The sequence below is a fragment of the Melitaea cinxia genome, chromosome 13, assembly GCF_905220565.1.
Source record: "Melitaea cinxia chromosome 13, ilMelCinx1.1, whole genome shotgun sequence".
Lineage (NCBI taxonomy): Eukaryota > Metazoa > Arthropoda > Insecta > Lepidoptera > Nymphalidae > Melitaea > Melitaea cinxia.
In genome coordinates, this window is record NC_059406.1 from 8,613,552 (window position 1) to 8,638,111 (window position 24,560).

The window sequence follows — 24,560 nt, forward strand, 5'->3', positions numbered from 1 at the left end:
CACCTGAATGTCAGTCAAACTCCCGCGCATTCCGATTTCTGTCAAAGTTTTTAGTAGTGTATAAATTTGCAATGTGATTATTTTTCTCTAAAATTTGTTATTAAAATTTGTACAGCAACGTTTTGTTTAGCTGTATATATATTATAATAAACTATTAAACATGAAAACTCAAAAATCTTCGGACAATGAAGACGTAACTCCGACAAAAAAAGTTCTAAAACAAGCTCGTTTACCGTTCATGATAATTAGCGATGTTTCACCTAAATCTGTTACTCCTCCATCCCGAAAGCGAAAGCTTTCTGTTCCTGAACCCGAACCAATTACTAAAGTTAGTAAAATCGTCAATGATACCGATTTGGCTAAAGATTTAGTAGTTATTAGTGATGATGATAGTAAAGAGGCTCCACAAGTGGAAAAAGTGGATATAAAACTGAATCCTTATGTAAAATTAGTAGATACTGCTTGGAAGAAAAAAGCACAAAAGGCGAAGACTTCAAAAAAGAAAAAGAACGAACATAAAAACTCTAAACTGGTTTCTAATAGTTCTACAGAAAATAATGAAAATGCGTGTGAGCTTTTTGAAAACAGCGATAACAAAGGTGATAGTGGTGAGGAAATGATAGTTGACGGTTCTGAAGAAAAAACTATCAAAATGGATGTAGACGATGAAAAAGAAATACAAAATAAAAATGAGGTAAAAAGTGAAAACATTATGGGCAAAAAACCTCAAGAAGACAGTATAGATACAGATAAAGACTCAAATTGTTCAGAAGATACAAAGCAACAGAACCACAAAAAATCTACTAAGTTAAAAGATAGTTCTAGTGTAGATAGCGACAGTTTAAATAGTTCATTTACATCTGCGAAGGAAGAAAAAATTTCACAAGATGATAAAAACATGACAAAGTTGGAAAATGATATTGAAGTTACTCCAAAAAGAAGTCAAAGAAACAAACATAAAAGTGATGAGAAAATATCAAATACTTCTTTAATAAGCACCTGCGATGAATCATTCAGTTCGAGTCCTTCGACTCCTCGACGTTCTAACAGAGTGTCGCTTACAAACAGTCAAGGAGATGTATCTTTAAATGATGCAAGTTTGAAAATAACACCAAAACAAGTTTGTATTCTTTTATGTATCATTATTTTTATTAAATGTCTCCTCAGGCAAAATCTGATCCATTATAATGATTTATTTGTTTTTGACATTTTTAAAACACATCAAATCTTTCTTGAGTGCTGTTTTTTAAATAAATATCTAAATATTAATAATTTGAGTCGTCTGTAAGAAATGGCTAAAATGCCATAAGGCATCATCATCACATCATTGTAGTCCATAGTCTGTAAATCTCTTAAAATATATTTAACGAGGAAAATGGTGGTGTACAATAAAGTATAAATAAATGATAAATAATACTTCTATTTAAATCATGTATGAATATGTTTAAAATATTAATGAAATAAATAAAAAACACTACACTCAATGCCCACTACTAGGAATTTCCCGTTTGTCGGGGGTCTGGAAACACACAATACTTTTATATGTATTAATATTTTTTATATATGTTTTGGTAAAGGTAAAATTATATTAAGTAAAGAAAATTTTAATTGTATAAGAAATACACAAGGAAAATTTTTATTATACACTCATCTATCAGAGAATTATAATATCTGAATAAATAGCACAAATAAAATACTTAAATGGTTTTTCAGCTTCAAAAGAAACTAGAATCAGCCAAGAAAAGAGAAGAAAGAGAGAAAGAAAGAATAGAACGTGAAAAAAAGAAACAACTAGAAAAAGATGAGAGAGCAAGACAGAAACAAGAGAAAGAAGAACAAAGAAAGAAAGAGCGAGAAGAAAAAGAAGAGGCAAAGAGAAGGGAAAGGGAAGAGAAAGAAGAGCAAAAAAGAAAAGAAAAAGAGGAAAAAGAAAAACAAAGAGAATTAGAAAAGAGTGAGTAATATCTTTGTTTTTACTTAGTTACCATTAGCATGGTCATATTACACAAATATTTAAGTTAATATTCTGTTTTGTCTAGTGTCATTAGATTTGTCAAAAGTAAGAATTAAGTAATTTTTACTGATATAAATCTATGTTTTTTTTTTTGTTTTATATAGTATTCTACTGTATTTTATTAACATTTTCTATTTTCAATATAATTTATGATATATTATTCTCTTTTTTCAACAGAATTGAGAGAAGAAAAGGAAGAACAAAAGCGTAAGGAGAAAGAAGAAAAAGAAGAACAGAAAAAGAAGGAAAAAGAAGCTAAAGAAGAGGAGAAACGGAAAAAACAAGAAGCCCTTGAACAAGAAAAACTAGAACAAGAGCAAAAGAAAAAAAAAGCAGCAGAGGCTTTTGTCAGTTTCTTTGTACCAAAACAGAAAGGAGAAAAGGAACAAATCACCCTTGGAACTCTTAGTAATAATGATATTTTATCAAGTTTCACAGTTAAGTCTGATATGCGTATTGCACCAACCACGAGAATTACTTTAAATGAAGAAAATAAAAAAGTTTTAGATAATTTTATACAAGAGCAAAATGTTCCAGAAAATTTATTATATGTAAAAAGTTTGAAAGGATCTCATAAACCTCTGAGTAATGGTAAAACATGGCCTTTGAGTGATAAAGATGATGATGATGTTATGATAGTGGGTAAGTAATGATAATAAATAAATATCTTCACAATACACACACGGTCGTCTATTCCTAAAGTAAGCAACTTGATGCTTGTGTTATAGGTAAAAGCCGACTGCTATAGCTAGATATTTTTTTTTTCAATAAACATACTTATAAATTACACATATATGTATATATAAATAAGTATTTATATTATACCCAGACTCGGGGTGAAAATCGAACCCACAACCCTCGGAGCAGAAAGCAGTCACTACAAACTGCGCCAATGAGCTATATAAATATATATTTTAGAGACTTAGATATAATGTTAAAATCAAAAAAGTTATTTCAAGTTTGTTTATATTGAGAAAAAAAAAATATTACTTTGAATTATTGCCATAGGTAGACTTGGTTGACTACTTTTGAAAATTAATATCTAAATTGTAAAGGAGGGGCAAAAAATTAAAACACTATTTTTGTTAGAGTTGGTATGGCAATAGTTTTTGTTCCTTTTTTTACTAGATCTTTTTCTCCTGAAATATTTTTGTACATTAAATATGTAGTCTTTCGACTAAACTGGAAGCTCCTTTTCTATATTCGCAGGGCGCGGGAGTAGGTTTACAATATTATGTAGGTAGTACTTACAAAGATTATAACAAAATTGTAACGTACACCGAACACGTGTATGCGTGCACGCTCTTCGGAGTTCCGATCGAGTCTATCGTGTGGCGGAGGGAGTAACTCAGAGCAGTGCCTAGGACTTGCGACCCAGGTGTAGGTTTAAGGAGATCTCCTTTGGGATACGTATCAACGCTCACCTTCACTGCTCGAGTTATACGCCTCGCCTAGCCAAATTAATCGTAATACATAACAATTAATTCGTTTGCACAAATTAATTATTGAACGAGTCTAGGTTAAGCAACTAGCAGGATACAACAAGTGTATCGTGCCAAGCCAGAGCCAAGACTGCCTTAGCGGCGGTTGCACTATTCGTTTTATACACGTCACAATAACTCGAGTAATATAACGATAGTAATATAACGAATGAGGGTAGTTGACTATCGAACGATGTGCAAGTGTTGTTTATAAATTCCTTGCTAATTGCGTACGACAGTGCTATTGCTGACAAATATTTATATGTATATCCACCACAATGCTAAACACAAATTAGTAACAAATTAAATTGTTCAGTAATAATTAAATATTATATACTTTTATATACTTTCTTCCTCACAGAGGATGAACTCCCACCAGTGGACGGTGGTGAAACAATAGCTTGCGACATAGTAAAGCGTGAGAAACTTCGACCTAAGCTGTTTGCATTTCACGAGAACAGGCGGCCGCCATATTGGGGCACGTGGAGAAAGAAAAGCAAATTTATTAATCCTAGAAGACCTTTTGCCACAGACCAGGTATTAGACATTGGACATTCTGTGCACTTTTCGTCAGATTTGTTAACATCTTTCAAGATTTATTTTCAACTATAAAGCTTATCTAGGAGTTTCAACTATAAAATGACTATATTTTTTTTAAATCCTAAATTAGATTAATATACAACTATAAGGAATGGAAAACTTTTAGCATATTATATAGTTTTATTCATAGCTTTATTAAACCATTATAATACAATTAATAGTAGAAAAAGACATTAAATATTTTATACAAAAATATTCCACTAGTACTTTTTTTTATAAACATAGTTTATATTACTTACATTTAAAAAAAAATCATATAGTGTGACATCAGTCACATTTTAAATATTTTAAATATTTTTAAATTTTATTATGAATTCAATGCTAAATACAATCTGATGGTGAAAAATCTCATCATTCTAGTATAATATTAATATATTTAATTACTAATATTGTGCTTTATTTTTCCAGAAGCATCTAGACTATGAAGTTGATAGCGATGAAGATTGGGAAGAAGATCAAGAAGGTGAGAGTATAGATGGCAGCGGTGCGGGTAGTGATGATGAACAAGACGCAGATGAATATGAAGTTGATAATGAGTTGTTCGTGCCACACGGGTACTTGAGTGATGAGGTGGGTTGGAATTGTTCAAAAAAACATTTATTTACTTTTTCAGGTGATAAATTATTTTGAAAATGTTTATAGTATTGCTACCAGGATATAAAATTTAGTATTTAAGTTTGTTTTATCAAATTATTTTATTATTAACTAAATGTTCCTTGCTATTGTGCTGCCACACTATCACTATTATTCATATTTTACAGTTGTTTCTTTCGTTAGTTATATTATAAAACTGTTAAGAGTTATTAAATTGGTTCTATAAGTATAAAAGTTATTGACTCAATAAAATTTCAATTTTCTTTTTTAAAAAAAATTTTATTATGATTATTTATGTCGGCATTAATATTAAAAATCTTACAAATAAATTTATAAAATATATGCTAATATGAATTGTTTTCATTATAGGAAGCCACTATGGATGAAGATGATGTATTGTCTCTCTCGCCTGAGACACAAAAAGCTAGGCTGAAGCATTTGGAAGATGAATTTGAATTTGAAATGAAGAAGCCAATGGAAAAACTGAAACCCAGACTTTATGGCTTATTATGGGAAACAGAAGAGGGTGGTAGACCAGAGAATTGTGCTGAGGCATTATGGAAATACTTCGAAAAATTCTCAATGATAATGAATGATCCAACACCATTTTTGCAACCTTTAAACGAAACAGAGGACTCAGATAAGAAAAAAGTAAAAAAGAAGAAGACAATTGATGGAGAACAAAAAAGTCCTAAAAACGAGAAAAAGAAAAAGCCCAAAGTGGATGATAAAGAGGGCAAAAAACTTAAAGTTGATATGAAAAAACAAAATCAAGACACTAAAAAAAATCAACCAGGAATTAATACATTTTTAACGAAAAAGAAAACCTAATGTATATCAAAAGAATTGTATACTGTCATACTGTGTTTGTTATTTCAGTAAAATAATTTTGAATATTCTATTTAAGTATATGACTTAATGTATTGTAATAGTAATTGTAAGTTTTTATATCAAACATGGCTTATATTATTAATAGTTTCAAACACACTAAAATTCAAAATATAAAGGTTAGTTTAATACAAAAACAAAATTTATAACAGTATTTTTGATTTTACAGTTCCTAGAACCTGAAAGGGAACTTTTAATATTATAATATTTTATATATTTATAAAATCTCTCAATAATAAAGAAATTGTAAAACTAATAGTTTAAGAATCTTCATACATAGTGTGTAAATAAACATGTAGATTGATTTGAGTTTACTTTAGTTGAATATAAAAAAAAAAAAAAATATTATTTTTTATTTAGTCTTTACTACAGATAAACGTGATAGTATTAATTACTTAGAGTGACCTAAATATTTCAAAAGAAGAAGAAAACTGGTGTGTGGTTACGGCAGTAAGAATATAGCCACCCCCTCTCTTCCCGTGGGTGTCGCAAGAGGCGACTAAGGGTTAACACAGTTCCACTATCACTTTGGAACTTAAAAAGCCGATCGATGGCGGAATAACCATCCAACTGCTGGCTTTTAAATACACAGGCCGAAGACAGGCAGAAGCCTTCGGTGCGACAAAGCCAGCCTCACGCTCACCAACCCGCCTGCCTAGCGTGGTGACTATGGGCAAAACACAGTTTTTTGGCTCGAACTGTAAAGTACGTCACACTGTAAAGTGGTCGCAGTGCATATCGGAAAACAGCCTAAAGTTCCTTGACGTGACGTCAATTTAGTATACTGTAAAGCCGTTCCTATATAGCCAGATATACTGGTTACCATCTAAAACGGAACGCAATTCCGTATACTGTCAGCCCTAGGATCAAGTATATCTACTTCATCCTAGTGTCAGTCGCATTTTTTGACGCAGCATTCAAATTTCAAATGAGTGTATAAACAGTTTTATAGTTTATATAAAAAAAAAAAAAACTGTTGTTGGAGTACTATCAAATATAAAATATTTTAATTAATAGTAATTGTAAATTGAATTTATAATATAATAAAAGTAAGTAGTTTTTCATTAAAAAGAATATGTTTTCATTGCTCAACTTATATTAACTTTGTGTATAAGTTAGTGTACTGATGTGTAGGTTAAAATTTAGGATTTTTTTAAAATTAATATATACAATGGCCATTAAAACGAAAATATATTTTTTTAAATAATAGAAAAATTAATAGTCTGGTAATAAAATCATAGATATAAATATTTACATGAAAATTCAGTTATATAATAATATTGTACTTCGAATTATCACGTGAAAATCATGAAACTTGTACCTATTTTCAAGTCGACTTGATTACTTTACTGCTTGCCTCATGGCTTGCCATAAACAAAAGTATAATGACCCGAATGACGGAACGACCGACTGAAATGACAAGACCCTGACGTCATTATAAAACGTCAAATTATTTCGCATAATTATCCGAATTCTGACCGAACTTCAGCGATCACCGTAATCTGATGAATTTACATTGCATTGGGTGTTTATTCGAATAAATGTCTATTATTTACTTTTTTGACTGTATAAAGTGAATCATTTAGAACCATCTTTTTTAGTGTCTAAGAAAAAAATTGAGCGCTTAAATGCCTTGATAAAGCTATAGTTCAATATGAGCAAAATGTCGAAAAATAAATTAAACTTGACCCTCCCACCGGGGTCTATCGACACGGCTCCTGCCATATCGCCGTCTAACATGACCCCTCAGCTCAAATCTGCAACAGCTTCCGAGTAAGTAAAATAATGTGTCTTCATTCAAATCTAGATATACAAATATAATTTTTAACATTACTAGTAACTTATAATTTTTTTAATAAACTTGAAATAACTTTCATCGAAAATAAAACATAGGTATAAGTTGTACTAAAAACATGTAAAAATACCCTTTTTTTTAAAGTGATTATGCAAGCCTATAAATAACTAAATTGAAACAAGTTTGTATATCAGAATTTGAGTGAATAAGTATTACAGAATTTGAAGAAGTTATTTCTTTATCAACTGTAAGTGCTGTGTACTTAACATGTATATTTATGAAGAGTACAATGAACTAATAATGTTAAGAAACATATAAAAATAATGATATCATATAACATTGAAATTACTATTAAAAATACCCTTCATTATATTATTAGTAAATTGATTACATCTCATTCAATTGTATTATTAAATATATAATGCAATTTATGAAGTAAAATCTAATATATAAATTTGTCGCGTGTTGCGTCGCTTGTGTCGCGGTGTTTGTAGTTAAACTCCTCCGAAACTGGGAAAAAACGGGTAGGTCTGAGGATCGAACAACATATATTTTTCATCCCCCTAAATGTTAAGGGTAGTCCACCCCTAATTATTTTTTTAATTTTTAGATAAATTATTTTTTTATTTTTTTTTATGATACAACATTAAAAAATACATCCAACCCTAAATTTTCAACCCTCTACGATCAACCCCTATTTTTAAATAGCGTTTAGCGACAAGACATTGGCCGAGTCAGCTAGTATTTATATATATTTTTTTTTTTTCATAAAGGCGGCAGGGTCTAGCAGGCAAGTCAAAAACCAGTATAGAAGCTCTAACTGAAAGATTGGAACAAATTGAAATGGATGATACACAACGACGCAGAATAGAAGTGTTCCTTTGTCAGAAAGAGAAGATTGGTGAATTGAGCGATGATGACTTTGAAAAGCTAGGGGAATTAGGTATGACTACATAAATTTTTAAATAAGCTGTTTTATATGAATTATTCTCATAATAGGAAATTTTTGGTAAATGAACTAACAGAAGAAGCTTCATAGATTTCAAATTTTTTTTGTAGTAATAAAATTTGTTTTTAAATACCATTGAATTATAATATTACAGGACAAGGGAATGGGGGGGTAGTAATGAAAGTGCGTCACAAGTCCACTGGTCTCATTATGGCAAGAAAACTAATACATTTGGAAGTAAAACCAGCCATAAAGAAACAGATAATTAGGGAACTGAAAGTGCTACATGAATGCAATTTTGCTCATATTGTGGGATTTTATGGAGCTTTCTATAGTGATGGAGAAATATCAATTTGTATGGAGTATATGGATGGTGGATCATTAGATTTGATATTAAAAAAGGCTGGACGGATTCCTGAGTCAATTTTAGGTAAATATTTTTACAACTTTTGATGTCATCATTTCAGCCTATTACAGTTCACTGTTGGACACAGGCCTCCACAAGTGCACGTTAAAAATAGCGCGAACTCATGTGTTTTGTGCATAGTCACCACGCTGGGCAGGCGGGTTGGTGACCGCAGGGTTGGCTTTGTCGCAGCGAAGACGCTGCTGCCCGTCTTTGGCCATCCCGCCATCGGTCAGCTTTATAAGTTCCAAGGTAGTAGTGGAACTGTGTTATCCCTTAGTCACCTCTTTCGACACCCACTTTCACAACTTTTGACACAGATTGTGTTATTATTACTGTAATTTTAAAATATAAAGTTCTTGTTTTATATCCATGTTATGACAAGTGATCAAGACTAGAATTATTATATAATTTAGTAGCATTTAGTTTTCACAGTGTAAAACAAGTTGCAAATATGTTGTAATTAGGTTTTTCAGTATAAAATTTATATATACACATATACACAAAATAAAAAATGTGGGTATATAATCATTTAAAGTTTTACAACAATGACCATAAATAAACTGTACAGTATAAAAAATAATATAGATGTTGTTTATTACAATTTTTAGACTGCTTTATGTATGAATATAAAAAAATATTTAACCGAATTTAAAAAAGGAGGAGGTTACTCATTCGACTGATATATATATATATATATAATATCTATGTTCGGGAATAACCTCGTCGTTTATGAACTGATTTTGATCATTCTTTTTTTGTTGGAAAGGAGATATCCCAAGTGTGGTACCATGATAAGGAAACCAGGATCTGATGATGGAATCCCATAGAAATCGAAGGAATCCCTCGAAAATCGTAGTGATGACTAGTGCATTTGTTAATTTTTTTCGTTTGCTTAGGTTGTATTATTTGTCAATGTAATTGAAATCGGTTTTTTTCGTTTGCTAGCAAACACAATTATTATATTATAATAACTATCTTGTCATTATCATATTTAGTAGTTGTTTGTAACCATAGTTGTTTGTCTATAGCTATATGTATTCGTTTAGCAACACAAATCTATCCCTTTACCATTTGTCCAATGCAAATACCGATTATGTGACCACTAATTAATATTAATACGATTTGCAGGAACAATAACCTCAGCAGTCCTTAAAGGGCTTAGTTATTTGCGTGACAAACACGCCATCATGCATCGCGATGTTAAACCGTCCAACATTCTAGTGAACAGTAATGGAGAAATCAAGATATGTGATTTTGGTGTCTCAGGACAACTTATCGACTCTATGGCTAATTCATTTGTCGGTACTAGGAGTTATATGTCGGTAAGTTTTATTATTTATTCTGGTCATTCTTATCATTTCAAAATAAAAAATTGACCAATTCAAATAAGCTTCAAAAGCACTTTTAAATCATTATTATTTTGTTTCAAAAGCTTGGAAACATTCTGTAATAGATAACATGGTTTAGTGTTTATCTACCAACCAAAATTTATGTCAATACAAAAAAAAGGTTACATTATTTGTCTGATGTTTATATCGCCTTAAACATTTTGTTTCATCATCATTTAGTCTAATAAGGCTGCAATGACTAAGACTGGGAGGTCGGAAACACCCAAAACATTAGAAAGTAGTTAAGTTTTATTGAAGAAAATCGCTTACACTAGGAAAAGTCGAGGTTTTTTTTTGTATTTGTATTTGTGTTGGGCTCGATTTTCCGCATTTAGACACAAAGGTGGTCCATTATGCGTGAAAAGTGGGCTGACTAGTTCAGCCAGCCCAGCTCCTTCCAGAAGCTCAGAAGCCTCCTGGGGCTTTCACAGACTTCTCGGAGCGTCCTTATATCCTTAAGGATGGTAGCCCGGTGTGCGGCCACTCCCTCGCATTCCAGGATTACGTGGGCGGCTGTTTCTTCAGCAGCCAGACAGCCCCTGCAAAGAGGGCCATGTGGCCGGTAATCGTGCCAACAACTATTCTGATGTCCAGGCGGTTGAGACTGAGCAGTCGGCACGCTAGGTGCGGTGATACTTCTGTGAGTATCAATTTGGACTGTCTACAGCCAGTTTGGTTTGCCCAAAGGGCATTGTGATTTGCACGTGTACGTTGCCTTACCCACGAGCGCAGTTGTCCAAAAGGTAGCGGCAATAGGATGGTTGGGCCGGCAACCTTTGTACTGGACCCCTGTCTTGCAAGCTCGTCGGCAGCATCGTTTCCGTGCGATCCACTATATCCTTTTATCCACTGGAGGATTACCTCATTGTGTGAGGCTAATACTTCCAGGGTTTGATGACATTCGTATATAAGACTAGAGTTAGTCGAACTGCTCTCTAGCGCTTTAAGTACGGCCATGCTGTCCGACAGAATACGGATATTGCAATCCCTAATGCCTTTTGACAGGACGGCGGTGGCTGCATGGGTTATCGCAACACACTCACATTGAAAGATGGAGCTGTGTTGGCCCAGCGTTAGTGATAAGTTGATATTGAGGTCTTGTGAGTACACTCCGGCACCGGTGCCAGACCCCATTTTGGAGCCATCCGTGTAGATGCGGACCTCGCGTATGCCGGATTGGTCTCTTTCAGCCTCAAACGGTTGTATATGGTACTTTCTTTCGAAAATATGTTGTTTGGGAATCCTATCACAAGGAGCAGCAAGTAGTGGCTCATAGCTCACAAGGTTGCTCCAAAGTCTATTGTGTGGACCCTCCTGGTTGCACCACAAGCCCAAGTGTTTCAGCCTGATAGCTGACATAGCCGCCTCCTGTTGTATGAACAAGTCAAGCGGTGCCAGGTCAAGCATAACCTCAAGAGCTGCTGTGGGGGCGGTACGCATACAGCCAGTGATTGCAGAGCATGCTATTCTCTGAAACCGCTGGAGTTTGTTTCTAACGGTTGTAAGTTCTGTTCTCTGCCACCAGATTACCGCACCGTAGGTGATTATAGGCCTGACAATAGTTTTATAAAGCCATAGGGTAATTTTAGGTGATATGCCCCAGCTTTTGCCGAGGAGCCTTTTGCATTGGCAGAGGATTATGCTGGCTTTGTTGATTTTTGAGTCTAAATGCCTGTTCCAAAGAAGCTTACTATCTAGGATTACTCCAAGATATTTGACCTCCTTGGTTAGGGCAAGACTGGTGCCAAATAATTTAGGGAGTTTAAGGTTTCCTCATCATCATTACAGCCTATACAGTCCACTGCTGGACATAGGCCTCCACAAGTTTACGCCAAAAATAACGTGAACTTATGTGTTTTGCCCATAGTCACCACGCTGGGCAGGCGGGTTGGTGACCGCAGTACTGGCTTTGTCGCACCGAAGACGCTGCTGCCCGTCTTCGGCCTGTGCATTTCAAAGCCAGCAGTTGGATGGTTATCCCGCCACCGGTCGGCTTTTTAAGTTTCAAGGTGGTAGTGAAACTGTGATATCCCTTAGTCGCCTCTTACGACACCCACGGGAAGAGAGGGGGTGGCTAAATTCTTTAGTACCGTAGCCACACAGTAAGGTTTCCTAAATTCCGTTTATTTGTGAACATCACAAGTTCCGTCTTTGCGGGGTTCACTGTTAGTTCGTGGTCCGTACACCACTGTTCAACGACTTTTAGTGCGGCCCTCATTTGGTCGCAGACTGTCCTCTCAGATGGTCCACTGATGAGTACAGTTAAGTCGTCTGCATAGCCCACTGTTAGAAATCTGCGGTCGTTGAGCAAGGTGATCAGTTCGTCGATCACTATGTTCCACAGAAGTGGGGAAAGGGGCGTCCTGCGGACACCCCCTCGCTACAACGCCTCTAGTTATTTCATTCACAGTGAATTGGATGGCCCTGAACTTCAGCATGCTGTCAATCCACCCGGCAATCGTGTTATTGACTCCATGCTTGGTCAGGGCACGGCTTATGCTGGTGAACTTAGTTTTATCAAAGGCCCCTTCAATATCAATAAAGGCGCCTAAGGTTGATATTTTGTGATGGAGATTGCCCTCTATATAGGATAACCTTATGTAGGGCAGAGTCCGTTGATTTGCCCATTGAGTAGGCATGTTGGTTGGGATTCAGGGGTTGCTCAACCAGAGTTGTGCTCCTCAGCTCCCGATCTATTAGCCTTTCCAAAACTTTCAATAGAAAGGAGGTAAGGCTAATAGGTCTGAATGATTTTGGTTGTGAGTAGTCTCCTTTGCCGGGTTTAGGTATGAAGACTACCTTAACTTCCCTCCATAACTTTGGGGTGTAGCAATAAGCTAAGCAACTCCTATATATGGAGACAAGGTGGTCGATAAGTTTTCTATCACTCCATCTTAGCAGACCTGGAAACACCTTATCCAGTCCTGCCGACTTGTATGGTAAGAAACTGTTGATGGCCCATTTTACTTTGTCATGTGTGACAATTTTCTTGGCGGTGATCCAGTCCACCATTACAGCTGTCTTCTTTGGCTCTTCCTCCCATGCCGCAATTCTTTCGATTTGGCATCCTGGGAAGTGTGTAGTTATTAACAGTTCTGAAGTTTCCAGATCCGTTTTGGTGTATGTTCCATCCGGTTTTTTCAGGTTACCCAGGTTGTGCACCGGTTCGCTGCACAATATATTCTTAACTCTGTTCGCCTGATTGTTCGTTTCTATGTTGGTACAAAAGCGCCTCCAGCACTCCTTCCTTATTCTGATGCGCCTTTTGTAGTGATATTGGGCCTGCTTGTAGGCATCCCAGTGGTGTTCTAGACGAGTATTCTTTGCTCTGTTGAACAACTTCCTCACCCTGCGTCGTAGCTTTTCGAGCTCCGGTCCCCACCAGTGCCCTTTGCAGAACTGTCGCGCTCTAGGTGATGAAAGTGGGCATGTTTGTTCGAAGCTGGTGATTAGGCAGTCAGTTATCTGGTTGATATGATTATCAATGTCCTCCGTGCCTTCATGGTTATCGGGTAGTTCGACGCCTTTGAGTTTCTCCGCTGTCAGAAGCTCATACCTGCCGCGGTCCATCCTCCGAGGGTTACGGCGGGGTGCAGGTGACGTCAGCGTGACTTCTAGGTTGTATTTGATCTACCGGTGATCAGAGCACGACACGTCGTCAGACACATGCCAATCTGAAATATATTCGGACACATGCTCTGTCGCCAGAGTTAGATCAATGATGGTTTGGGATCTCGAAGTTACAAAGGTTGGTTCCGATCCTTTATTAATTACATTAAGCTTAGTTGCGAGTAAAAAAGAAACAAAATCCTCACCTCGCTGGTTGTTGTCCTTGCTGCCCCATAGCGCATGGTGCGCATTGGAGTCAGCGGATATGATGAGCTCCAGACCCTGGCGCTCGCAGTACTCAGCAAGCGCGGCCAGCTCCAGAGTGGGGATGTCAGCGTCGCCCGGCAAGTAGGCGGATGCCATCACCACATCAGGCAGGCCCGAAGAGGGTTCCTTTTGGAGCCTAACGGTTGTAAGATCTCTGCTGCAGAACTCGGTTATTAAGGTGATGTTCACGTCCCTGTGTGCATAGATACAAGTGCGTGGGTGGTATACGTTATTATTTAGAAGTAACTTACCTCCAATGTTGTTTAGACCGCAGATTCTAAAAGTCGAGGTTTTATATTTGGTATCATTATTTTTTATTCCTAAATATGCTTCAAAATAGAACAAATCTGAGAAACCTCGCTTAATGACAGCAAAATATGTTGACTAAAAAATTAAGCATAAACTTATTTTTATCAACACTTATTTTTATATTATAAATTTATGTGTAAACTTTAGCTGAAGCCATTTAATTTATTTTAAGTGTCGAAATTTATCATTTTCAACAATTTTGTTGTGATTATTAATTTAAGTATTTGTGTCACGTTTTTTGATTTCTGCTTTTATTTTAAGTTGAAGTTTTTAACACACAACAGCATTTTTGTTGTAAGTAACGAATCATTTATTAGAATTTTTGCATTGATCAACACAATCTAAAGTAATCTTTCCTGAGCTGCATTTACTTACAGGTGGTTGATCAACATTGAGTAACTTTGTTTTTCATAATGTTTAATTTAATTTATGTTAAAATATTAAATTAAATATAATTAAATATATTATTAAATTAAATATAATTAAATAATAATTAATGTTAAATCTATAAATATCGAAGGTGCAATAGTTCATCATGTTTAGCTAAAGCTACAGCAGCCAGATTAAAAAAAATGTACATTTGTTTCAAGATGGGATTATTCTAATAGGATAATAAATAAAGTTTCACCTATGACTTATATAAAATATATTTCCTAATTTTCAATAAATGTCTACCCAAGTAAAATCATAATATACTGGTATAAAACTTAGGAAAATAAATTTAGAAATCGAAAAGAGAAAAAGTAAGACGTATGCATTTTTTTTACTCTACATAACTACTTTTTTTATTTATTAACTGAGGTAGGGCACAGCAGGAATTTCCTGCTCAAAATATGGAGCAGCCCGAATTTCCTGCTCAAAATATGGAGCAGCCCGACTGGGGTAGTACCTCGACCTTACAGAAAGACCACAGCTAAATAATACTATTTTCAAGCAGTATTGTGTTCCTGTTGGTGAGTAAGGTGACCAGAGCTCTTGGGGTGGGATTGGGGATTGAGTCGGCAACGCGCTTTCGATGCTTCTGGTATTGTAGGCGTCTATAAGCTACGGTAATCTCTTACCATCAGGTGAACCGTACGCTTGTTTGCTGACCTAGTGATATAAAAAAAAATATGCTAGTCTATCTAAAGCAGTAGATATTAATGCATAATCATTTATACCTACTTTATAACCTATTGAATTCTCGTACTTTTAATTTTGTAAATGAGATATGTACCACTAGAGTTGTTGGCAAACTGTTTCTTCATCTATTTAGAAATATTTTAACTTTGTTTTTTTTTATTGATACTTAGAATTTAATGTTTAAAATTTCAGCCTGAACGTCTCCAAGGTACCCACTACTCTGTTCAGTCAGATATTTGGTCCCTTGGTCTGTCCTTAGTTGAAATGGCAATCGGTATGTACCCAATACCACCCCCCGATGCAAAGACCCTGGCTGCCATGTTTGGTGGGCAGAACGAAGACCATTCTCCTGGTCAAGTGAGTTATAGTGTTTTATCTTGTTTATATTATACTTATATATTTTAAAGTTATATCAGGAGTACATATTATATATACATACATATATATTTCCTTCTCCTACATCGGGAAAGAGGCCTATCCCAGTAGTGGGATATTACAGGCTGAAGCGATATATATTTTCTATTTCTAAATTGCTAACTGTTATACACAGTATGACATGTTTATTCTTTAATTTCTTTATTTACTATAACAAATTGTATATTTTACTAGCCTTGCCCTGTGGATTCAACCACATTAATTTAAGGGAATAATGGACTAAAATATTTGTAATCACACGCAAGAAAAAGATTTTTTTCCAATTCGAACCAGTAGTTCCTGAGATTAGTGCGTTCAAACAATCAAATAAACTCTTCAGCTATATAATATTGGTATAAGATAAAAAAAAATTAAAAAGACCTAAAATACATTTCTTTTGTTGCGGACCTCATTTATTTTTAAAATAGGTTTTTTTTTTCATGAATAGATAGTAATAATTCTAAGTAATGGGTTAATTAATACTTTGGATTTGAATTTCTAAAAGTAATAGTTTCGCTTTTTATTTTATATAATAATAATAAATAATATTGATACGGGAAGCAAAAACTTTGTACCCCTTATTACGAAAATTGCGTGGACGAAGGAGTATGAAATTTCGCACACAGTTTATATATATAGAGAAAGAGTGCAGAATGCTAATATTTTATAAAATTATGCATAAAAAATACCGGAAATCAATAAAAAAAAATGTATTTGACATTCACACGCATATATATTCTTTTGCTTATTATTTTAAAATAATATAGAAGTATAGTCTTTGACAACAGAACCTTAATAATGTTCAAACTTATCGCTACGCTTCAGCCTGTAATACAGTCCTGGATTTATAAATAGACCGCATAGGCCGCGGCCTAGGGGCGGCAAAAATTGTATATCTTGTTTCTTTTTTACGCTCTCTTTCTTAATGACTAATTTATTCGTTTATTTAAATAATAATTTTCCATTTGTAGTAAAGGAGGCCCCTTTACTACAGATAGAAAATTATTATTTTAGAAAGGTGTACATGGGGCAGCTGAAATAAAGTGGTCTACACTCATAAAAAATATAAATACGGCACTGCTGTAATATCAGACAGTTGGGCTGGACTCTTTCCCTTTCAACGTTCAAACTTATAATTTAAATTAATTATGCTCGAATTTCGACCACTGGGCGACCACTAGTTTTAATAATTTAATTATAATAAATTATCTAGGCGCCGAATTCGCCGCGTCCAATGGCAATATTCGAGCTCCTTGACTACATAGTGAACGAGCCTCCCCCCGAGTTGCCCCCGGGGCTGTTTTCTGATGAGTTCAAAGACTTTGTAGATCGTTGCCTCAAGAAAAACCCGGATGAGAGAGCTGACCTTAAGACACTTATGGTAAGTCCATATCTTAAAGGATTTATGGGATATAAGTATTCTTATGTGCTATATGCACCAAATATGTTTTTGGAGCGAGATAACATATAAGTTTTTAAGTTCTACCTCCTTGACTACAAAGTTTATTAGCTTTCCTGGAGCTGACTCCGGGCCTGTTTTCTAACTTTGTCGAAAACTTTGTGGGCCACTGTCTCATAAAGAATTCTACTTATCTCTTTGTATTTTCCAATTATAAGTGAATTTTTAGTTAATTTTTAGCCTGTGTTATTCTAATTGTTTTATGTCATATGAAAAAACATTCATAATCAAATAATTACACTGTATTGGAAAATATGTCTCATTTTAATCAACTTTGAAAAGGACGAGGTTCTCAATTCGATTTTTTTAACTATAATGTTTATTTGTCTTAGAATCACGAGTGGATTCGCCAAGCGGACGCTGAGAAGGCAGACATTGCCGGCTGGGTTTGTAAGACGATGGACCTCATGCCCTCCACGCCAAACTCAAACGTGTCTCCTTTTTCTTCATAAGCTGCAAGAAGTGCATACTTTCATCAGCGAAAAAGGGTATTTCAAAGTTTTCTTTTAATACAATTAGGTTGCCGTAGCCTATAGATGCTTGCAACACCAGAAGGATCACAAGCACATTGCCGACTCTACCCCCAATCCCCCCGGAGCTCTGGTCACCTTACTCACCACGGTAACACAAGACTACTCGAGAGCAGTGCTCTTAAGCTGTGATCATCTGTTAGGTTGAGGTACTTCCCTAGACGGCCTACTCCAGACTTGGACCAGGATATATCCTGCTAAGAATATTATTTACTTTATAAGACATACCATTCCTTCTGTCTCTGTTACAGTTTGATGTTCCTACTGCTAATCTTAGAAATTATAAACCAATTCATGTATGTGCCTTTGGCAAAAAGCAATTATAGGCAGGATTTATTTTTGCTAAGAAAGCCCGGGTAAAGAGGGTAACCTCGAGGCCCGTACCCGGACACACGCGCAGGCCTGTCAGGAAGAGCTACACACATACACACACACACATACATACACATACATACACATACATATACATACACATACATATACATACACACACACATACACATATTTTTGCTAAGAGCTGATAAACACTTCAATGACTTGTGTATGAATGTTGATTTCGATCTGTTCAATGTAAGGCATATCTCTGCTAAGACGCAAGCTTTCAAACATTTATTTTGAACTAGAATAAAACCATGCTAGTACTATTATAAGTATACTAGCTAACCTAGCAAACGTTGTTTTGCCAATAAACTATCTACTATAAGTGTGCGGGGATTTAGTTAATAGAAAATAGGGGTTGGTTGTAGAGAGGTGGAAAATTTAGAGTAATATAATTTTTTTATTTTATGTCGACAAAATAAAAATAAAAATCTGGCCAAAAAATTAAAGTTTATAATTAACAAATTAAATATAGGGTTTGATCGTAGAGGGTTGAAAATTTAGGGTTCTATGTATTTTTAACCGACTTCCAAAAAAGGAGGAGGTTCTCAATTCGACTGTATTTTTTTTTTTTTTTTTTTATGTATGTTACATCAGAACTTTTGCCCGTGTGGACCGATTTCGACAAATTTTGTTTCAATCGAAAGGTGGTGTGTGCCAATTGGTCCCATTTAAATTTATTTGAGGTCTAACAACTACTTTTCGAGTTATATCTAATAATGTGTTTTTACTTGACGCCTTTTTCGTCGACCTACGTTGTATTATACCGCATAACTTTCTACTGGATGTACCGATTTTGATAATTCTTTTTTTGTTGGAAAGGGGATATCCCTAGGTACCGTGATAAGGAAACCAGGATCTGATGATGGGATCCCAGAGGAATCGAGGGAAACTCTCGAAAATCCGTAATAACTTTTTACTGGGTGTACCGATTTTGATAATTTTTAATTTAATCGAAAGCTGATGTTTATCATGTGGTCACATATAAATTTTATCGAGATCTGATAACTACTTTTTGAGTAATCTTTAATAACGCGTAGTTGCTTGACTATTTTTTCGTCGATCTACGTTGTATTACTTGTCGATGTAATTGAAGTCGGTTTTTTTTTTCGTTTGCGAGCAAACAATTATTTAATGTTGTATCATAAAAAAATAATTTATCTAAAAAAAAATTAGGTGTGGATTACCCTTAACTTTTAGGGGGATGAAAAATAGATGTTGTTCGATTCTCAGACCTACCCGACATGCACACAAAATTTCATGAGAATCGGTCAAGCCGCTTCGGAGGAGTTTAACTACAAACACCGCGACACGAGAATTTTATATATTAGATTACATAAATATTTACTATGTCTACCACCACTATCAATATGTGTATAAGTTGTTTCTATTGTGAGCTCAACTTATACCTTAATTACTATTTCATGTCTAACGGTGACTTTTTAATTGGTTTTTGTAATTTTTCAATAGGTATAAACTCTAATTGTGTGTTATTATAACTGTAAATTCACCTTAAAAAAAATATCGTCAACCGTTCTGATGTAGTAGTAATTGCTTGTAGCCACTCAAACATTTCCTTAGTAATAAATAATAAGAAAATTTACATCAAACCTATAAAAGGGACATTACTAAGAAATAATTCTAATTTACAAATCTTTCGAGAAACTTAATATTGCATAGGGAATTAAGTCACTGTTTATTGAATTAGCGAAATTTTGCGAACTAAACAACGCCAGCAAAAAAATAGGTTTACATTTAAACACATCCAAAACTAAAGTCTCTACAAATAGTACACAAAAGGCTATAATAGTAAATGGAACACCGATAGAGTATGTGGACAGTTATGTGTACCTTGGGAAACAAATCTCATTCAAGAAATCGCGACATGAAGACGAAATAGAGCGTCGTATCAACATAACTTGGAGGAAATACTGGAGCTTCAAAGAAATCCTAAAATCAAAACTTCCATTAAAACTGAAAAAGAAAGTTGTAGATTCCTGTCTGTTACCATGTCTGTCATATGGAGCACAGACTTGGGTTTTCCATGAGAGAACTAAACAGAAAATTCGTTCATGTCAGCGTGCTATAGAAAGAAGTATGCTAGGAATTAAGCTTAGCGATAGAATCAAGAGCGAAGATATTCGTAAGAAAACAAAATTAATAAACACAGAATGTCACGCACAACAGCTCAAATGGAGATGGGCTGGTCACATCGCCCGTAGTACAGACAAGAGATGGACTAAACGAGTCACTAAATGGAAGGGACCCAGTGGAAAAAGGAACAGAGGAAGACCTAAAGATCGATGGGTCGATGAAATTAAAAACATAGCCGGTGAAGATTGGATGACGAAGGCGGCCAATCGAAAAATATGGAAACAGTTGGAGGAGGCCTATATCCAGAGAGGAGCCATGCCCTAAACACACCTTTTTGTCTTTTTTTTTTGTTATTTTTTACTTGAACCCAATGTAATGTGCATGGAAATAAAAAAGGCTTTATTATTATTATTGAATTATATAAGAGTATCTCTAAATTTATTTACTGGAAAATATATAACATAATTAGTATCTAAAATTAAAACACGTAACATACAATAAAACCTCTTTGTTGTTATCCCAAATTTCTTAACTTATTAACCAGGTATACTCTATATTAATACTGAAAAATCGGTATTCATCTTGAAGCTGATTATAAGTTGATATTATTTATGGCTTTAATATATTTTTATTTTTTATTTTCAGGTCAAAACATTTCCCAAGAAAGAGCAGGCGAGACAATCAGTGAGGATACTGGCGCAGAGTAGCTCGAGACCACGGACTTAAACAGTATGTCAACTCTAGCCATTACCATACACCACAGAGACGTGACATAAACATATATGTATATATGTCTTTAGGGGACATGGATTAAATATGTAAACTAAAAGATATAATGAAATAGGAGGTATCGTACATCAAATTTTAAGTATTATACAGATAACAAATGCCACCACTGTAGTGTAAATTTACCCTCATGTGTAAACTAATAAATTAAAAGATCAAGTAATTGATGTATGTCTCCGTTACATTTATATGTTTAGTTTTAATAGAATCTAAAAATTATTGTTTATCATATTGTAAAATGTGTATGTGTATTAGTAATGAAAAGTTGATATGTGTTCAGATCATGTTATTGTGTTATATGTAAGTTTGTTCACGTCTCTATCACCGTAGTTCCTATAGAAAATCAATACAAATCCTTTAACATACAGCGTGATTAAACGAAGTGAAGATACAATTATAGCATTCGGCTGATTAAGGTGTTTCGTAGTTGTACAAAAAATAAACATCGATCGATTTATCTGTAACAGATTGACGCATCCCAACGTTTCTGGATCATATACAAGATATATGATATCAAGAAATATGTTTGAGATAAAGGTGTGACTAAAACATAATGCATACGGGGATGAAGTGATCGAGGGGGTTTTTGGAAACTACTAATCGATTAATGGTCTAGTAGAGTTGATTTCACTAGTCGCAAGTCGAAAAAAAAAATGTTAGTAGTGTTTTGACATATTTTTCTTTGCTGAAAGTGCGTAATTCATGTCAGCTGATACTTGTTATTTGAATAGTTAAAAACTGAGCATTCGAATACTCAAATGGCTGCGTTCAGTCGTAGGCATGGGAGCGTTCGAAGGCTCGAAAAATATCATCTAGTAACCTGTATAATAGAAACATTTTTTAGAATACACGAAAAAAAAAAAAAAATAATAAAATCGAAAAAATAAAATTCGTAGATATCGGTTCTTATTCTATATTTGACGTGATGCACTTATCCGTTTGGTTTGTTTTTTATTCGCTTTGTTTTAGTGTACATTACCTTACGAGCACTTAGATTAAACGACGCTACTGTAATTATTGCGCTGATGAGTGAATGGGAATGCGTTATCGTTCTTATGATCGGCCGGGTTATTCAATGGCTTGTAATAGTTAAGTGATAGCAGTGATTGTGCAATTATTGCTATCAAATTACAAAAAAAAAAGGTTCAAACTAGAGAAAACTGACGTATCATACATCGCGATATCAAAGTTATCAGAGCGATTGAATATATATACAATAACCCGACAACAATTGACGGGGCAGTAGCACGCCAGACACAACACCCGTCTGGTTGGAGGATCCTCCCTTTGCGATGGTGGACGAGGAGCTCAACTTCCTGTTCCTCGCATCTCCTTAAATAACAATTAAATAATTTTTGGTCCTAGTTTTATTGTATAATAATAATAATAATAATTGTGTTTACTTGTAAACGAAAAAAAAAAACGACTTAAATTACATCAAGCAGTAATACAATGTTGCTACCTACGCAAAAAAATAGTCAAATACGCATAATTAGCGATAACTTAAAAAGTACTTGCCAGATCTCATTTAATTTAAATTGGATTGAATGACATGCGTGTCATTAAAAAGTGTAACGTACCTAAAAAATACAGTCGAATTGAGAACCTCCTTTTTTGAAATCGGTTAAAAATAATACAACTTTTTATGGTTGGTGTTTTGTTATTTTTATAGGCCGCCATTGTCCACAGCTTTCTATTCCTTTGTAGTTATTGACTCCATCCCATAATTAGTATTTGACAATTGACATAGAGCGATTGATTGCACAATCACTGCGTGATGACCGCAGATTACTCAACCATAGTTAATAGTCCCGCCGATCTCTATTCGTACAATCTTAGCGCATCCATACATTGTCGTGGTTTTCAATATTTATAACGCACCTGATCCCCACATGTTTTAGTACGTTTGTCGCTTTGTGGTCGCTATTTTTTGCCCGGTCTTCCTGTAAAGCATTAGTTTTCTGTAAATAATTTTATATGCATGCTAGTTTGTGAAGTGTTTTGGCTTTTCACTAAGCATTTAATAATTATTAATAAAACAATTTATATTTCGTAATTGTTAGTAGTTAGTTTTATGTTGACGAGTATGTAAGTTGTGATTACATTTTGATACGATATTTGTAAATTATTAAATTATATTGATCTTTCGACTATTAGATCAATACAAATGTAATAGTTTGTATCGTATACTTTGATTTTTTTTATAAAGACAACGTTACAGAAGTATTAACTTAAAAATAATAATAACTATCTCGTTAATTTTACGAGGTTAACTATTAATTTGTGATTTTAGTGTATTATGATCACATAATGTATGAGTAATTTATAAATTGTTCTTTGAACTGAAATGGTTTTTTTAAATATTAATAAAGAAACTATATCATTTTGCTTTATAATTGCATTTATAAACATTACAAGCGAAATAGCAACAGTTTTAATAATATTATTTATTAAGAAACAAAAACTTATAATAATCTTTTTTTTCCAAACAATACTGAAATAGTATTTTATTGTTAGTTTTATTATCGAAATTATTACTTATTTTTTTATAGACTGTGTAATCTTTAGGTTAATGATCAGAAGACATGTACCATTCAGTAGTAAAGTAGTTATATTTATATTCATATTGGTTATTATAGATCGAATTTTTTTACTTGTTTCCTAGGACGAAATTTCCTTTTGATTATAATGAATATTTTTAAAGATATATACGCGAGCCGTGAATATTTTTATGTTGTCAGTGAAATAATTATAAATGACACGGCATCATATTTAGTTCTAAGATATGCATGTGTATTATATAAGTCGGTGGGACACATTTCAGCATGTAACAACTACTTATAAATTGAGTTCTCTCATGCATATTTATGCATATCGCTGGTGATATTGATAACGTAGAGACATACTTAACTCTAGACGAAATGAAAACAAATTTTAGAACTAGTTTCAATTAAATTTATTTCAATCAAGATATAAAAAAAATCGAAAAATATAAAAATTTAGTGCAAATTACTTTGTATATCTTGGTTAAATATTTTGTAAATAATGTTATGACGTTATTTCAATTAACGTATGAATGTTTTAATTGTTAGGATCTGAATCGTTCACTATAGTTTTTTAAATTAATTTAACTTCTTGTTCATTGATTTATATATTGCTGCATTATTTTCTTTTAAATAAACACTAAAATATATCGCTGTCCCCGGGCAATAAAGCGGTAATATCAAAAATCAAATTTTACAGGAGAAATAAAAGAAGCTAATTTGTTTATAGTGCAGTGTACAGTGATCCAAAACAGACGTTCAATATGTCAAATGAAAGCTATTTTTTTTACCCATTTAAGCTTTTTAAAAATAATTTTTTAAAAACAAATCGTATAATTTTTTAATGAAATAATTAAAAAAATGTATAATACAATTCATAGATGATACTATTTTAATTGCAAGATCATTAACAATTACTGTAAAGATGTTC

The 24,560-nt window shown here is 33.9% G+C and overlaps 2 protein-coding genes across 2 annotated transcripts; both read left to right on the plus strand.

The window, feature by feature from the left end:
- Positions 1–5,644, plus strand: LOC123658975 (chromatin assembly factor 1 subunit A-like). The gene is made up of 7 exons (XM_045594264.1): positions 1–1,120; positions 1,714–1,869; positions 1,903–1,954; positions 2,192–2,656; positions 3,857–4,032; positions 4,504–4,665; positions 5,059–5,644. Exons 1-7 carry the CDS (start codon positions 161–163, stop codon positions 5,518–5,520), a joined length of 2,433 nt encoding a protein of 810 aa, XP_045450220.1. The 5' UTR covers positions 1–160; the 3' UTR covers positions 5,521–5,644.
- A 1,392-nt stretch (positions 5,645–7,036) lies between these two features.
- Positions 7,037–21,781, plus strand: LOC123658974 (dual specificity mitogen-activated protein kinase kinase dSOR1). The gene is made up of 9 exons (XM_045594263.1): positions 7,037–7,102; positions 7,179–7,350; positions 8,146–8,315; positions 8,476–8,751; positions 9,859–10,052; positions 15,618–15,782; positions 17,053–17,220; positions 17,631–17,786; positions 20,946–21,781. Exons 2-8 carry the CDS (start codon positions 7,232–7,234, stop codon positions 17,748–17,750), a joined length of 1,212 nt encoding a protein of 403 aa, XP_045450219.1. The 5' UTR covers positions 7,037–7,102; positions 7,179–7,231; the 3' UTR covers positions 17,751–17,786; positions 20,946–21,781.
- The last annotated feature ends 2,779 nt before the right edge of the window (positions 21,782–24,560 follow it).